The sequence below is a fragment of the Hippoglossus hippoglossus genome, chromosome 18, assembly GCF_009819705.1.
Source record: "Hippoglossus hippoglossus isolate fHipHip1 chromosome 18, fHipHip1.pri, whole genome shotgun sequence".
Taxonomy (NCBI): Eukaryota; Metazoa; Chordata; class Actinopteri; order Pleuronectiformes; family Pleuronectidae; genus Hippoglossus; species Hippoglossus hippoglossus.
The window spans coordinates 2,814,818-2,833,036 of record NC_047168.1 but is presented as its reverse complement, the minus strand read 5'-3'; the positions used below and the strand labels follow the sequence as shown (position 1 = coordinate 2,833,036).

Genomic DNA, 18,219 nt, shown 5'->3' with positions numbered 1-18,219 from the left:
TGGGAAATCCTCTGAAGACTAGACCATGTAAACTTAGTTTGCCCTACGACGTCTACACTCTGGCCGGGAGGATGCAGCCCCAAGGATGTGGCGCGAAGGAAGGCATGGAGGCATGGAGGATACGACACAGATGATGAGGAACGGATGATGTGGCCAGGGGGATGCGGCCTGAAGGACGCATTCCCTGAATTGGGACATGGCTTTACTGTGTATGGGTACCACCAGTGAACAGATGTGTCCTTACCATTCCGTTAATGGGGACATCATCATAATGCAGAGCCATTCCAGTGGGACAGGCGTAGCCGTTGACTGGGTTGTCCAGGTATGGGTTAGGTGAGACAGCACGCTTACTGGTGAAACTGACAATACACCAAGGTTGATTAAAAAAAAGAAAGAACCTGTGTCTCTTTAATAAAGTGCCTCTATATCCTCAGATTCGATGTAACAGAGCTCACACACTGTAAATGGATTAACAGCAGTAACTGACAATAGTGCTGTAAAATGCACCTAATTACATCCACTCTCATTCTCTATATAATACATTTTATTATTAAACAGAAAATTAAATCTAACTTTCACTTCAGTTTTTAATTGAGTCCACTGGTGTCCATCCAGTTCACTACGTTGTTTGAATTCTCTGTTTGCATATTTTGTTTTATATATATTCTACATATAATTTAAAAGGAGTGAGGGAAGTAAAAAATAACTTATAAAAATACACATTTAGAATTATTTGTTTTTAAAATGAAGATGTGGAGCAAAAATCATATCCTTCTCTTTACTGCTTCTTCTTTTCTTTATTTCTACAGCACAAGAAAACTGCATTTTTCTTATGAAATAATTTGTTGCTTTTAAATAATGTAGCACACAACATACCTTGTTAAGTACTGCTCCAAATAATAATGATACACAATATTTCCTTTTTTCACAAAAAACTCCTGGAATAACTTTAGAACATCCAAATGGTCAAATTAATCTGGTTCTGGAATATAATATTTATCTCACTGGATCAGAAAACCCTGAATTATAAAACATCTTTTTAAAAGCTACTCATAAGGAAGAAAACCAACTAAAACAAAGAAAAAGTAAGACAAAATTGAGTCCCTCACCAGAAGGACTGCTTGGCCAGCTGGATGACGTTGGCAGTGGTCTCCACATCGATGTAGTCATAGTGCAGAGTGGCTGGGTCAGTGGTGGAACCAGTCTCAGCCAATAAAACCCCCAACCAGCGACCCAGCTCCTCAGAGGAGGAAGCCTGGAGGAATTCAATCCATATCAGTTCATATGATGTTAAACATGTGTGGAAGTTCTGTTAATTTCAACGGCTGCACAAAAAATGGAGACAGAACCAAAATTTAACTTTTCAATCTTTTTAGTTCAATCAGGAGCTGTTCGATAAGAGTCTAGGACAACATAACTTAATCTGGAGCTTGTCTGGTTTGTTTTAAGAACCATCCATCAGAGGCTCGGTCACAATATGGTTTAACAGGGAAGACAAATGGATGCAAATGTCCAGCAGAGTGTTGCGTGAGGGGGGGAATCAAAACAAAACGGCAAATGGAGGACGTTCATACCCACCAACAACATCAAATACACAGACATAAGTCACTGGTGGGTGGAGATGTTTTACCACATGAGAGGAAGGCAAAGAACAAAGAGGAAAACATGAGGAGCAGTGTTTGCTTGAAGCAGTGTGGCTGCGTTTTGATGCAGTTTCAGGCATTTCTGCTTCATTCCCTGTTTAACAGTGTAGTTTCAGCAGCGGACTTAACCACATGAGAGCGACTCCCAGGACAAATCTTACCTCCAGCACCGCCACCTCTTGGCTGTTGCGGAGCAGGCGGAAGGCGAAGGGGTGCTTGTGGTCGAGGCCGGGGCTGACCTCGCAGCCTCGCAGCGGCAGAGAGGCGATGTGGCTCTTCAGGTCGTCCCGGTCCTTGTGGAGGAGCAGCTGGTTGTCCTTCAGGCGGCACCAGCGCTCCCGCCAGCGGTTGTTGGACAACACGTTCAGGTAGCCTGTCAATCCAAGAGCACAGAAACGTTTTTTGGAGGCAATTCAACCTGTTATGTCCCCCCCCCCCCCCCCCTGTCTGTTTGTTTGTCTGTCAGCAAAACTGCATACAAAGGATGGAGGGTGGGGTGGAGTCAATATTTACACTTTCCTTAACATTGCGATAAAAGGGCTTTTTTTTACCAATTTCCCAGAGAATAATTTGTGGATCTTGATGGAAAAAATGTGTAATTTGGTGCAGTTTGATTGAATTTAAGTAGACTGATGCTGGAGGTATGCATTCCAATGAGTGCCATTCTAGTTGATACCAGTTTCGTCATTTAGACTGTGGTAGTTGGTCTTTCCCTGCTATTATCTTTACTGGTTATCTTTCAGAGTTCAACTCAACCTTTAAAGCACTCCCAAGGATTTATAGGAAATGATGCATGTTCCTATAATACCTCTTGCAAAAGGCCAACGCTGGTGCATGCATGCATAGGCGACTTATCAGCCCAACACACAAATTATCAAGATGATTTCAGGATGGACGGAAGAGTGTGATGCCCCTCTCCACCCTGGGTATCTGCGGATTTGGTGTGTGCATCGGCTTTCTTTGCTGATGCCGGGGGATGTGGATCTCAGTGGCATTTTTGTCCAGACACCTCCAACTAACCCTAACCCCCTGAGCTATCAACCAAATCAACTCAGATTTATTCCCTTTTTTGTTTAGATAAATCGTTTTTCCGTGCGTTGTGTTGGGTGCTTCTCCCTCTTTTGTCGTAGCTCAGCAGCCTGATTTGTGACAGGACCTTTTCCACTGGTTGTGTAGTGTGTTCTCATTTTTTTTTTGTATTTGTTTGTCGACACCTAATTGACTGACGGACGTGTGAGTACTGCTGACTGCACATCAAGTTGCCCCTTGTGGATAGTAAAGATATCCTTGATCCTTGAAAGCCCATTATTGGGTACAAAACATTCAGGTAGTGTGGTAGCACAGATTCCACGTACTAATGAATGTTGAAAGGTGCTAATGACGCACTTAATTCACAAGGGGCATGACAAATTGTAGGAAAAGTGCAGAATAGGCTCTACATGGTTCAAGGTAATTACCACAAAAACAACCTCTCAAAGTTTAATAGAAATACAGCCCTGCGGTTCTCTGCTTCCACCAACCAGTACAGTTTCAGTCCACATTATTTATTTTCACGACATATTTGACCTTTGACCACTGAAATCTAACCAGTTTATCTTTGAGTCTAACTGGTCAAAATGTCAAGACCAAAAGGCAGACTCAAGATGTTCAAGAGTCTAAATTAACATTTGTACCAGTGTACCAAGTTGAAGAAATTGCCACAAGGTGTTCCTGAGATGTTGCATTTACACAACCAAAAATGTGTTTCGTAAGGTCATAGTGAACTTGACTTTGGACATTTGGCCACCAAAATCAAATCCATAAATTTTTGCTTCCGAGTGAACATTTTCACCAAATTTGAAAGGATCTTCTTGAGGAGATCCTGAGATATCATACTCACAAGGCCAAACGTGAGCTTTATGAAGCCCCAGCGACCTCATAAACATGACAAAATGTGACCTACAACCCAAAACATAAAGCCTCCGGCCACTGGGTGTCGCCTGGGCAGAGGCAATGAAAGTAATTTTTATTCCGGTTTTTAGTTAAACCACTGATGCGTTTAGGATAATAACTTCAGTGCCTTCCTCTCACCACATGTGGGTACGTCTTCCTCTGCCGACGAGGTCTGCTCATCCGTCGACGGCTTCTTCTTCCCCAGGCCGATGATCTTAGTAATCTTCTTCCCTGCACCCTTCCCCACCGTCCCTGTCTTGTGCTCCGACTTTGAGTTCTTCTTCCCTTTTCCTGAGACAAAGAGACAGAGATCGTGGATTTAACTACTCACAACGAAGGGGAAATTAGTAAAACACTGATGTCCTTTTCCGGAGGACTCCCGCAGACTTAATGTGCCTCGCCATCATTATCTAAACAGGGGAAATTAGCGAGGGAGCTGTTACAAGGTCATTTTTGTTGATGCAATTATGTTTGGCTGCTTTTGCAATGCTGTAATAAAGAGAGGAGAGGAAGAAAGAGCAACCTTAGATTCTACTATAAACAACCATGAGTTAGGAATCACTTGCACTGGGTTTAATCAGACCCTTGTGGGTTCAAAGGCTCTTTGTTGGTGGATTAGGCTCGGTCTGCAATCCCAGCATCCCCCACTGCTGCTCGGAGCTGGCCTAGTTTCCATCCAGAGAGAAAGAAAGCGAGAGGAATGACAGTGCACATTCTGCTGGAGGGAGGGCTAAAGTCAAGTAAGCCAGGTCTTAAGAGGTTATGTCTGAGTCCCTACATCTGTCTGTCTGTTTAAAGGGGGAAAATAGCTTCTGCTTGGCTCACTGTTTTAAGATACTGTGGTCTGCGGTGCATTTGAATGTGTGTGTGTGTGTGTGTGTGTGTGTGTGTGTGTGTGTGTGTGTGTGTGTGTGTGTGTGTGTGTGTGAGGGAGAGATTCAAAGCAAGAAAATGAAAGAAAGAAGAAGAAAAGAGTTGTCAAAAATTGTGACAGAAAAAAGAAGATCTCAAACGCCAGACATTGACGCAAAACAGACAGCGGAGAAGGACTGGGGAGAAAAATACAAAGCATTCCCCTCAACTGATGTCATCATGCCGAGAGAGTGTCTGGAGCGATTCTACATGCACACGCAGTGATATGCTGTATATGATCACCAGAGTTGGTTTGAACTGCCATAGTGTCTCTGTGTTGCACAAATCAGCTGTTAGCCGAAGTGAACTAATAAACAGTAATCTGAACTGATACGCTAATGACAACTCTTTGTACTCAATTGTTTTTGGGCCTCGCGAGCTTCTGTTTCCACATTTTTTCCGTATTGCGTTTTGCCTTCCCAGATATGATGTGACAACTGCCATGGCGACGGCCTTAATTAAATAGGAAGCCCGTCTTTGCTCAATTTCAGTCGCAGGGTTTTTCTCGTAAAAAAAAAAAAAAAAAAAAAAAAGAGTACACGTCACACACGTCACACACACAACGCAGGCCTGAGGTGGAAAGCAGACACACAGATGTGAAAGCGATTCGAACCTCAAGGAGGAATTAATATTTTTCTCTTCGGGAGACGAGTAGCAGGTAAATTCGGTTCCAGTAAGTCAGAACTTTATGTTACCAGCCTCGGAAAGAATGTGGCTGATGATGCTGAGACGGAGGATGAATGAGGAGGAGGAATGACTGAAGGACGAGGAGAGCGGTTGAAGTGAGATCTGCGATAGATCTGATGTCTTTACTCGATGATGGTTCCACAAATGAACTGAAGAATGGAACTCGGGTGCTACAACAGTCAACGCGAGGTCACAAACACGGGCATTAGCAGCTAACACTTCTTCGAGGGTACACGAGTGAGAGTGGGCCAGTCTGCAGCATTTCAGTTGTTGGACCCATGCATTTTAGCTAGTGGCCTTTATCAGGGTCCGTCTAAAACATGTCATACTTTTCTAAGGGAGATAAAATTATATAAAATGTTTTAATCATGGATCACACATCTTGAGATGTACTAAATCACCTCCAATGACATGATACATTTCAAGTGTGGAATTTTTCAAGTGTGGAATTGTTGACCGAACTTCTGAAGACTTGCTGTCCCAGTGAGGTTAACAGGCAACTAGAAGTAACTTAACGAAGTTGTCGCCGGCAGCCAAAACATAAGCTGTGTCTCAATTCAGGGTCCACACCCTACGGGCGGCTGCTTTTGAAGACTGATGCAGCCACTTTCCCATTTCGAAGGCTCCCTCAAATGCACCAGACGAATGCATCCTTCCATCCCCAAGTTTCTAAAGGCTCCAACGAGTGGATCCTTCGAACCATTTTCCGAAGAGGTAATGGTGACAGCAAGCGACGATCAGAGTATCATGCTTCAACTCCACCCAACAGCTAATGGTACGCATATTAACATATCAACCGTCATGTCAAACTGCAGCTCTGTTGCTAGGCGACAGCAATAAGGGCAGGACAAGGTGGTGATGAAAATTACAGAGATCCTCTGTCGACCAAATCATCTAATTTAGGTTCAGCCAAGCGTTGACCCCAAAGAAAGCAGCCCCTGAACTGGGACACAGCTTTTCTCCTTCACTTCCCTGGTTTTGTTACAGATCAAATTAATGACATATAACGTGTTAATCAGAGGTGCTGGTAGGAAGATTCTTGAAGCTTATTGGCTAACTGCTAGAGTGATATCTAAGTTAGTGTTATCTAACATCTAACTCTCATCTAAGAAGAGCATTTCACTAAATGATGAACTATTCCTGTATTTTAATATTTCACCACGTTGCCATAGCAATAAGTAAACATTATTCTACCAAAGACAGTTATCATGATTTTTGTGTAATCTGAGCTTGGCTGAGACGACATCACATCGGAGCATAATAACCATCAGTAATGGAAAGACAAATAACTAAAGTGATTTACTTTAAAGCCAAAAGATATATTTCTTACATCCAAAATCCCCTAAATCATGGGCAGCAGGTGAAAGTTCAATCTGAGGTTGTGCAGCTCAAGCTCAACCAGAACAATTGACCTATATTCAGACCACAAAACTTAAGAAGACAGAAATCAGTTTCAGTCCCAGCATCGGTAAATGTGTTTTTGCTCTAGAACCTGCATCAGCTATAAAAGGTTAGAATATGACACAACTTCACTTCTGACTTGGTCCCTCTCTGAAGATGCATACTGTGTACGCACACTGGGAGGATGAGACAGTCAACTAACTTCACACTGAATCACGTGTCCAGGCCAGAAAGGTTCATGCTGCAGTAACCAACCAATTCATATGACTGCATGAACACATGTGGGCCATCATCGCAGATCCTCTTTCTACCCTCCCCAAAGTTTCATCATGACTTACACAAGCATATCCATGAATCACAGCTCTGTGCTGCCTCCATAAAAACAAAACTGGGTCGGACATTTGAAATTAACAGCTGGTGGGAAATCGGTTTCAGACATAATGTTGGAAAAGTGAACCAATCTCACCAAGGAGAAAAAATAAGTGTAAAATTTTAGTTGACAATGCAAATAACTGAGCTGACAAGTAAAATGACATTCATCTCCCAGAGGAAATTCGCCTGCTGAGCAAACAAACGGTAAATAATCAGAAACTTTTTCGCCTGAATCACTTTGCTTTGGCGTGGAGTTCTGCAGGGGAAGACCATCTCTGTGTAAAAACCATGTTAAATAAATCCAAATGCTCGTTTTTCATGCTTCATGCATTATTGTTAAAGGCTGGCCTTTTGAGCACTCCTCTGAATTATGAGACAGATGGAGAGGGAAAGAAATCAGTGATATCCCCGGGATTTAGAACTGGGTCCAATTTGAGGAACATTTTTTCGTTGGCTCCAAGATACAAATACTGATAATGTCGTACACTTCATTTAACTTATCATTTTGTTTTGTATAGTGCTTTAGTCATACAATTAATGGTGCTGGACGAATGTAGTGTTTTATGATGGGGATTTCATTCCGAAAACACCTAACTATTCACAGATGTTGGAACATAACACACAAGTGACACAACTCCCGACCCCCTTTCCTCCCTTCGTCTCTGTCTGCAATTTCCAGGTGAATCAGGCTGTCGGGCTCTTCCTAAAGGATTTTTTATATTCCTGGATGCTTTCACATTAATAAACTTCGGCAATTAGGAAGTCAACTGTGATGTCTCACGGAAATGATCAGGCATTTATAAAATCAGAGCAAACGGGAAGGGAGCTGAGATTCTACATACAGTAGGAGGTTACATTTGTGACTAACTAATTAATTAATACAAGTTTTTAGACACGGACAAGAAATAATCTGAAATAAAGGAGACGGCAGACTTGCCATTTTTATCAACAACTGATGACAGAACCTGGTCACATCACTGTGAAGCAGGGCTGGGGGTTATGGAGGGTGTCTGGCTGCCGGCTGTATATGGCCCAGGAGACAATTCATAAATACAAAAATAGCAACTCAGATCAGAAATACTAAAAAACTCTCATGACAACAATAAATTTTGTTCCTGACTGAAAATAAAAGCAGTCGAGTAACATGTCCTTCAGGGTGGTCCCTCCAGCTGTATGCCTGTCAGCTCCATAGACTGTGTATAAAGATGGACGACTTGACGGCTCCCTAAAAGTGAAGCCAAAATGTCCTGTGCGCCACCTGGTGGCTGGCTGCAGTATAGGTCATGAAACATGCCTTTTCCATATTATCGGATGGGACAAGGGCCAAAGCACACCTTAAATAAAACATTTTAAAAGATCACCATTCTAGACTGATGTGTGTTCAAGTTTTCCTCTTTCTGGTAAGTTTGGCTTTAATTAGTGATTTAGATGCTATAAAATCTGACTCAAACGCCATGATTGACAGTGTAGACTGACTCATGATTGTTTGATTGAGCTCATGTATCGAACTCGCTACCGCAATCACTACTGCACAGACCCAAATTACATCACTGATGTGGGATGATATTCTGGCCTGATTTCTGGAAAGGGGAAGGAAGTAGAGACATGTCGGCCATCTTTATTTCCAGCCACTGTCAGTGTTTGTGTAACATACCCATAGCTATGACATGTGATCGCTGACAAGCATCACCGCAACTGTCAAGCCAAGGAAATGCACTTTCCAAGACAGATACACAGACTCTTATTTTCTTGTTGATGCATTGATTGCAAGCCGTGCACTGCTCTACCAAAGGTGGCGATTAGTTTGAGCTAAAGCCAAGTGAGTTGCATAATCATCACTACCATCTGACATCAGAGGCTTCGCCAAAGAGAAGCAGCCCCAGCCATCGTATGAGAGATGTTGCTGTGACATATGTGTTCAACAATTAAAAAAGGCTATTGAAGGATAATATAAAAATCGAAAATGACCCTGCTGTACAGGAAGGTTTGTGCAGCACAGACACTATACAATATACAGTATATATAGTAAACTGCATACCCAAGGAGTTCACACACACCTCTCAGTTGTTCTATTCACTTACTGTGTATTCATTATTTGTATTATTATTATGTTTTAAAGTAGTACTTGCTTCCTCTTTCCTTTATTTAACAAAGCAATTTTTCACAGGAATCATTACATTTTGAGCGGGTTAGCTCAACACACTATTGACACTGATATGAGGGATATTATTTAACAATTTAGTGCCTCTGCACTTTTTCAATAAATGTCAGGTTAATTTTATGAGAGTGTAATTTCTGCCACTGATATGAAACAAGGGGAAACCCTGCTACAATTCATTTGGATTGTCAGTTAAACACTGTGTATACTATATACTATATACTAGCACCATCTTACGTCACCGTGGTGTTTCACTGCTGCTCACTGCCCAAAGCAGAAAGGGATTTTCCCAGGACAGTTTGTGTTTCTGAAACTCTCTGAATACTGGATGTAAATGAAAGACTTATGTTGGCAGCAGATGTTTCATATCCAAGAAAAAAAGGTTACAGATCATTTGGTTGTTGTTGCTGGCGAGTCTCACCTTGGTCCTTGCAGTCGCTGTGTCCGTTCTCGTGGACCGCCTCTCCGTCGGAGCTCGGCCTGTCACAGGATGCCTTCTGGCCACAGGAAGACCGCACAGAAAAAGAAGAACGGATGCACGAGAAGGAACAAAGTGATCAAAACTGTACGTTTCTGAAGAAAAGACAGGTCGGCCAAGGCATTAACACACAAACACAGCTGTCTACTTACATTGTACATCATAAAATAAATCCCTTAAGAGCATCTGCAACATGTTATAGATGAATAATTAGGCTGTGCTTGTGTCTGCTGTGCCAAGTTGGGAGCGGTTTGTCATTAAAGAGCCTCTAATATGGCTCATTTTCCACCACTAAACACATGTAGCTACATTTATACATGCATACACATATGTGCTGGGCACAGTACGTGTCTTGCATTATTGGCTATTTTACCTGCTTGTCCCAAAAGAAAACCAATAACGCACAGTTTTCCCTTCAGCGTCCTACATTTTCCCTTTAAAGTTATTTGGCAAACAGCTTTTACTGCCCAGTGTGATTGTGTTTGATTACACCATAAAAAGAGGTCCCTATGGAATTAAGATATATTTACAAATGTTTTTCCACTCCAGCATAATCCACCCAGAGTCATTACGACAACTGTATCTGAGTGAACAAGGTACAGAATGGGGTTGGGATTTGACAGCTCTTTATCAAATCTGAAATTACTGTGGTCTACAGTAACAATTCTACAAATATCCATCTGTAATATGTATTAAAATAAGTTTATCATAGTGCCAAACACACAAATGATTATCAGCTCTGAGTGACATTGGCCCTGAGACCACTTTAGCATCTTTCAGCTCATTATCTTGGTTTGACGACCCAAAATTGAACCATTTAGTTTCAGTCTCACTGCTCCTATCAACCCTTAATTGTCAGCACCAATAGGCAAAGCTCTTATAAACCTACTCTACACTACCCACCCATGATCAAATGACCGACCAGCTGGTGAACATAATGGGACATTTAGCAGATGCAGAGCCTAATATTTCCCTCAGGAGTCGGAGGAGACCAAAAGCAGAGCTAAAAGAAGAGTTAATCCTGCATTTACATTCCTCAAGGCGACAGAATCACACATGCAAATGTGTAAAAAGTAGGGATGCACCGATATGGAAATTCTTGGCCGATACCGATATTTGTTTATTACTTGCATGTGGCCTTCTTGGTGTGTAACGCCGGGTTTACACCGGGCGCTGAAGCGCCGCCCCGCGCCGCGCAGCGTTATTCTCAAGCGCGCAGCCGCCTGGCTGTTCACACCGGACCCGCATTTCTCCGCGTCGGTCAGCCCGTGATTCTCCGCTTGTTGTTGTATGTAACCCGTTCAATGTCGGGTGTCGGGGGTAAATGACGTATTCTCCAAGCAAGCCTTTAGCCCCCCCCCCCCCTCTCTCTCTTTTTATCTATATGACTGCTTGTGTGGCTGTAGTGGATGGGCAGAGGGGGACATTTAATTATGTGATTGGGAAAATTGGGAAAATTAAAACTCCAGGACAACAGAGGGGGAATACAAAGTATGGGATGCATATTTGATCATTTATATCATATCAAATATGTCATTTATATCGTTTAAAATCATTTTTCAGTCTGTTTCCTGGCGCGATACGCTCGCTCGCACGCCGAAACCATCGGTGAAGGGCGCTGGCGCGGCGCGGCGCATCGCAGCCCATGTGAACCGCACAAAGGTTTAACAGGGGGGGGGATGGGAGGCGCCTGGCTTTCCTTGGCGCTGCGCTGCGCGGCGCTTCAGCGCCCGGTGTAAACCCGGCGTCAGTGTACCATAATCTGGATGCCAGATTGGCAGGCTGCAGAAAACATACCAATGAATATCGGCCAATGTTATCGGTGAAAGTCAAGTTTATTACCGATACGCCGATAGCAGTAAACGAGGCGAATATCGGCCGCTACCGATATACGGCCGATACATCGGTGCACCACTAGTAAAAAGCCATCGCAAACGTGTTAAAATGTTCGTATTGTACTTGTACTTGGCTGACCGAAAAATTATTTGATCAACAAAGTCAAAACTGTAAGGAGGTATTATGAGATGGATATAGTACAAAATGTTGATCACACACAGTTCCTCACAGACGTGGACAATTAAACCAGAGAAAATTCACAGTAACACCTACATTTGTGGCTTCATGGATGCAGGGAATGTAAATATATATATATATATATATATATGAATAACAAATATAAGTGTATAAAAATGATGTCAGTAATAATAATATCAGTGTAAGAGTGTATTACCTTTTCCAGTTCAGGTCTGTGCACAGGCGATCCAGATCCAGCCCCATCCAAGTCTACACTTCCATTAACACAGACCTCTCGCATCACCTAGAAGACATAAAGAAATACAGCGTTGGCTAACAAGGCTGCCGTTCACATTAAACAAGTGGAAAGTCGACACGTGCTGATCACCACCGAGGGATTTCAATTTATATGCAGCCACGCCGGTGGAATGTTCGGTCCACACCATGATCCCGACACATGGGTGGATCCCTTATTTAGAAATCCTAAAATATTTCCTCACACCGTTGCCACATAATTAAGCAGCTCATTCCTTCAGCCTAGACGGCATGCCTTGGGTAATGCAGGCCACATGTATGGTGAACTCCCTCCTCTCTCATATTCCATCATGCTACTGAATTGCAGCCAAGGGATCATGAGGCAATGCAGCCCATGCAGTGGACGACCAAGAGGGGGAAGAGCGCGCGCATGCATGTGTGGCAGGGCCTGGTGGAGGGGTAGGGGTGTCTGCTACACACATTAGACACCACAGTTTTACTACGTCCGCGGAATCCTTATGTAATAAGGTCTACTAGGGGTGAATGAGATCTGCAGGGCTCTGGCCCGGGCGCCAGTGTGCATTACCGTGACCTCGTTGGACTTCAGACCTGGCAACCCTCCGTCAGATCTGGCAGTCCCAGGCATGTGGCGGTGACAGGGGTGTGTGTAGATGAGCGGCGGGCAGAGGGAAATGAGATTTCAGATGAACCGCTGTGTACGCAAGTCGGCTAATGCACTCTGACACACACACACACACAAATTTCCCCCCTCGTCTTTTCCACAAGCATTCTGAACCATCTCTGGCCGTGTAGAGCTCCTCAGCTCATTGGTTTTGGCTTAGAAGGAGCATAATTGGGTTTCGCGAGGAAAATGACAGGCTGTGGCTCCGAGGGTTTGGCTCGGAGAGCGGCTCGGAGGCCAGAGAGCGGGACAGACTGCAACATTATGTGTACCTTCCAGTGGAGAGCTGCTTCGCCAGACTGGGGTACGGGTGATGATACAGAACATGTCAGTGGAGGTAGTGTGCTTCAGTTTTGGGTGCTGAAAAACCAATTAAAAGGAAAATAATGATGATTGACATGTTGCTGCTGAACACTCTGGCCTTGAGGTGGTTTTATTAGTTTTACATATTCACTTGCCAGGACCGCACATTTCTATACACTGAGCTATTTTAACCATACTACGTAATAAGTGTAGTGGAAATCTGAAAACTTTATATGTTCTAGTAACTGGAAATCTGTGTAGTCTAAATACATATTAAATGCCTTTACTCACTTGGAATATATTGTAAAAAATGAAATTAAAATAAATTTAAATTTATTCTTCACCAATATTTATAGCTTTACTTTTCTGACAACATATAATAGGGCTTTTTATTGAAGAAAGTTTTGATCATTTCCATAAAAATGATATAAACTCATTCTTCATGCTCTGCAGGCTTAAACCAATTTGCCTTTGGCCACACTGAAAGCAATGATGATGCATTTCTTTTCTTTATTTGTTACTTTTGTATGTTCAATGTGGAAGAAAAGAAAACTATGTTGAAGGCTCGTGAATTGTATTTTTGTCTTTGTTTTTATGGATTGTTTTTTAATGATTCTATTATTGTGCATTTGATGTGTTTATTAGATTACCAACAGTAGGTCTGGTAGAAAGTGATGGGAGATGAATGCAGGTGATACACCTTAACCACTACGCCACCATCAATCACCACTTCGGCCCATGAATGCACATTGACATGACGAGTCTGTGCTTCCTCGTTCAAGACAGGAAAAGAAGAGGGAACGCGTTGAAAAAAACGTAAAATACGTTAAAGTGTTCAGCGATTCGCCCCATCCATTGCTTGTAAACACAACTCAGAGTTTGTGGACGAGATAAACAAAATAAACTTAGTGCTTTATTCCACAACGGATCATGTAAAACAGGAGGTGCATAATATAGCACAATAAAAAGGACAGGGAGCTGATGGTCAACTTTGCTCTAAGTGAAATTGGAAACATCACAGTCTGTTTAGTGTCATTAATGAGCGTTTATTGAAATATTGAATATTGCTAAATATGATTTTTTAAATTTAATTTCAGATTATTTCCTTTTTGATTCTATACATAGCTTTAAACTTTCAGTCTACGTGTGTGCTGGAACAAAACAACCTGATTATAATAAATTACCGCGTCTGACAATGTAAACTTCCATCGCAATGTTTCACTGTTATATATGTGATTTTAAAACCAGTATTAATGTATTTCATCAAAGAACAGTCAGTATATCATTTAGTTTTCAGCTAGAAATGATGACCAAGATGGTGACATGCACAGGATGAACAAGCAGTGCTCCACAGTTTGCAGCAGACAACACTGATGCACTAGGGATTGTTGGTATTTGAATGGACACTTAAGGGGGTTAAGGTGAGAATAACGGTGAACTTACAACTTGCTTTCCACAAACTTAGTGCAGAAACAGACAAGAAAAAAGAGGTTAGAAGGACTGATATAACATTAGTCTGCCAGACAAAGCAAGTCGGGTCGAAGGCGAGAAAAGCAAACAAAGATCTGCGAGGGTTTAGGAGAATGAAGGACAGAATATTGACGTGTGTTCCATAAACACTTTGTTAGTAGACAATGTCTGGGAGAATCATTACTACATGTATAACCACTGAGCTTTGGAAAGCCTCAGGTACTCTCCAAGCTTTGCCTTTACCCTCCTTTCTTCTCTTCCTTTCATTGCTTCCTCTCTTTCCTTCCTCCTCTCACCTTGCTTCCAGTTCCTTCCATCGTCCTCTCACTCTCATGTGCCCCTTCCTCTTCCTGTCCCTCACCTCACTCAGCTAAATGCCATTTTCACAAGGCTTCCCTTCTGTCATGAGGACACACCGTTGAGAAACTGCAAATGCTGTAAGAATCGCGAATAGGAAATGCAAGAAAGGCTGTTATTTAGGTTTTATGCCTTTGGCTAAAAGATGAATATAAGAGAAGGAGGCCATAGGAAAAAAAGGTCAAGAGAAAAGAAAAGAATTAAGTGAGGGGAATAATGAATAAATGAGTGACTGCTTGATACACAGCGGTCCTAGCAACGCAATACCCAAACACAGACACAAAGACGAGCTGATCTTTCTGGCTGGACACCACCGTAACACACCCTGAGGTTGGAGAGAGCGCAGAGCGAGCCAGGGAATCCAGGCCTCCATCACTCTGCTGCTGATGACACGAACACAGCACATGGACTTTAAATCCAGAGCTGTTTTGCAAAGGAGGGTGTGAGCGCAGAACTTCGGCCAAGTGGATGAGATGAGTGCTGAGTGCAGCAGGATGACGAACTGCATGTGCATTGATTGAGCAAACATAAGCGCTTCACTGGCTGCCACAATGTTATCGGTTCAGTATGTCTCCAATATCCAGGCACCTGACTAAATACGCTCGCCGTCCCAGTTTTCTCCAGGCAACAATTAGTGTGGTCGCTGCCTTAGTTTGGGTGGTACTGACATTTGTATATTTTCACGGGTCTGGTTGCGAATGCCTGCAGATACCTGCCTCAGCCAATCAATAAACAACAGCTAATTACTGTGCAGAACGAGCAATCGAATCAAGAAGAAAAACACAAACTGTTTTAATCTTTGTTTCCTCGCAGTCATGAACATGAAATGCTTGAAAAAGACAGAAAGCAAACACTGACAATAACTAAAATGGCACTAAGCAGAGCACATACGTCCACCAAGGCCCAAGGTCCCCTTAAAGGGGAATTAAAGAGTTTTTCAACGTTGAGCCTATGGTTGTAAATGTGGTTGTGTAAACGAATGGTACCAACCAACATTTTTTAGATCAGGCCCATTAGATCATCTCCGCCGGCAGCCTCGACACAGTGGCAAATAAAATGCTAAAATTGTTATTCTAAGTCTTTGCTAAAAGTCTGGCAACATTAAATATGTCTCACTCGCAGCTTTGCAGCACCCCGTTGTCCATCCTCTGCTTGTTGCCCCTCTCCATGTTCACACTTCAATTTGTAGGAGCTCTTTTTCCCGGATACTCCGGCTCAAACAGGCCATTAAAGTCGAACGCTTACATAACCATTGTCCACATCATAAAAAAAGATTCAGCCATGATAGTTTCTCTCATGTAAAATCCAAGCTCCCCTCCCCACTCAGGTTTCCACCTCCCTCTTCCTGCGAGTCTCACAAGACTTGAGAATATGACTTCTCGTTAAGCGAGACACGTGTAATGTTGCCAGATTCTGAATTTAAAAGGGGAATTGCAGTATTTTCCCGCCATTCTTTGCTCAATCAACCAAATTGCAGACACTAGAAATCTTTTTTTTTTTTTAATCAAGATCCTAAAAATTGTAGGAAATCAGTGAAAATGTCCCCAACTCGCAATTTAATAGAAAGTGAAAACAAATACAGGATCTTCCCCCTGATCTGGATCCATACCAACATTTAATGGGTTCTTCCCTGACCAACACCACATCCCTCCACCAAGTTCCATTGGAATCCATCCAGTTGTTTTTGTGTAATCTTGCTTACAAACAAACCAAGCAACAAAAGGACAGGGGCGAAACATAACCACATTGGCGGAGCTTAAAAGACCGTTGTTTCCATCAGTGGTCTGCAAGGCAAAGTTGGTCCACACTTAAATTTTAAACAAGGCCTTTGGTGAGGATGAAAAAAGAAGTCCAATAGCCTGGTAGTATAACTGCAGCACAAGGGAATAAAGTTGGCAAAAGCTGGAGGCACAAATAATTACAAAAAGGCCGCCGCACAAATGGGCAAGGAGGAATCTTAAAAATAGCACACAATACACTGTCTAGGACAAACAAGGAATTCCAGGAGGTCCTCAGGAGAAGTGAAGGAGTGCAGAGGTAAGGAGGAAAGAGTTGGGGCGGGCCGTGGGGGGTTTTCTTTTAAAATCCAAAGACCAGATGAGGCCTTTTTTTTTTCGTCCTGCGATTGAAAGATAAAAGAGTCCCAGAGGTGTTTGCACCGTACTGACAACAAATAGACGCGGGGTTTGAAAAGCAGAAAGTAGAGGGGGTCTGTTTGATGCCGACGGGGGCTGGGTTTGTTTTGTGGCCTTGTCGGAGCCGCCCAGAGGGAAAGATCAGAGAGCGATGAGAGAGGATGATGGGGCGTGAGGGTGAGGGGGGGGGGGATGAGAGATGGAGAGGAAAGCGATGGGAGTAGGGACGAGAAAGCAAACATCTTCACATCAGAGTGAAACACATTTTCCTAACAAACCACTGGTCACACAATATCAGGAAAAGGCCCATCCGGAGGATCTGAAGCCAAGTTATTCTTGTACAGAGCTACACCCTTTATTCTACAGTGCTGTTAGAAGAATGGAGGCGACAGAGCATCTAAATTTATCTCACTGACAACAATATTCAAAATGAAACCTGAAGGCTGAGACCTTCACCCCCATCTGAACTCTCCCACTACGGTTTCTGCAGGGCACCGGCGAACGCTGGTATACAGCGGCTTTCACTGTGTTTGACAGATCTCTACTTTGTGCAGTGAACCACATGAGGCTGTGGTTCAAAGACAGTTTGGTTTACGGCCTCTTCACTGCTCTGCAATCATGTGCGTTGGTGACATTTGACACAGGAGAAAAAATATCAATATAAATATTCATATTTTTGAGTGGTGTAAATAAACCTACTCGGGGGGGGGGGGCAATACTTTGGGAAACCACGGGAACCTTTTGAGCAGTGTGGGATCTTCTGAATCGGGTGCCATAAAGGTGCCACAATTCACATAGAGGGGCCAATTATATGTCAAACATCCACGTACAATTCGTGATTCAGTACAGTGCACATTTAAGCTTTGTAGCTATTTCCAAAGCATATTGTTGCTTGTTCAAGCACATTGTGTACTTAAAAAAAGCTTGATGGTCGAGTACTCCAGCATTTTATTTCAGCGGGTAAATCTCTGCAAAAACACGCCAAATTTGTTTCCATATTGTCTAATATTTCTGGGGTTCTGGCTTCACTTTGTAACTAGTGCTCGTTTCTTTTCGAATCAACAACAAGGAGTTTACAGTTGTTGTAACGCTGTTCGTTTTGTATCTTCATCGTGGCTGTACTGTCTTCTGCATTATCCATCGCCTGGTGGACTGGGAAGTTTAATTATGGTCCAAATGCAGTTGAATAGTGTCAAATACTAGGAAACCTGCTAAGACCACACAGCTTGAATGGTTCTTGATGCTTGACTATACAGTCTCCACCCAAGAACCAGTTGCTTATTTTGTTCTGGAGTGTTTGATCATATCATGTGGACTTCCTCAGCAAATGAAGTTTGCTCACTCTTGTCCAAAATGAGCTACAGAGATACGTATCTGCTGTTGGAGGCCAAGTGACATAGCTAAAACTTAAAAAAAAAAAG

General features: G+C 42.8%; 1 protein-coding gene across 2 annotated transcripts in view; it reads right to left on the bottom strand.

Moving 5' to 3' along the window:
• The window catches only part of afap1 (actin filament associated protein 1), a 63,263-nt gene that overhangs the window by 9,620 nt on the left and 35,424 nt on the right, over window positions 1–18,219 (bottom strand). For both annotated transcript variants that reach the window (XM_034615101.1, XM_034615102.1), the window contains exons 7-12: window positions 11,814–11,900; window positions 9,527–9,602; window positions 3,714–3,866; window positions 1,805–2,016; window positions 1,110–1,255; window positions 245–359 (exon numbers count right to left, since the gene is read on the bottom strand). In XM_034615101.1, the coding sequence (XP_034470992.1) occupies window positions 245–359; window positions 1,110–1,255; window positions 1,805–2,016; window positions 3,714–3,866; window positions 9,527–9,602; window positions 11,814–11,900 (789 nt within the window). The remainder of the gene's footprint in view (window positions 1–244; window positions 360–1,109; window positions 1,256–1,804; window positions 2,017–3,713; window positions 3,867–9,526; window positions 9,603–11,813; window positions 11,901–18,219) is intronic.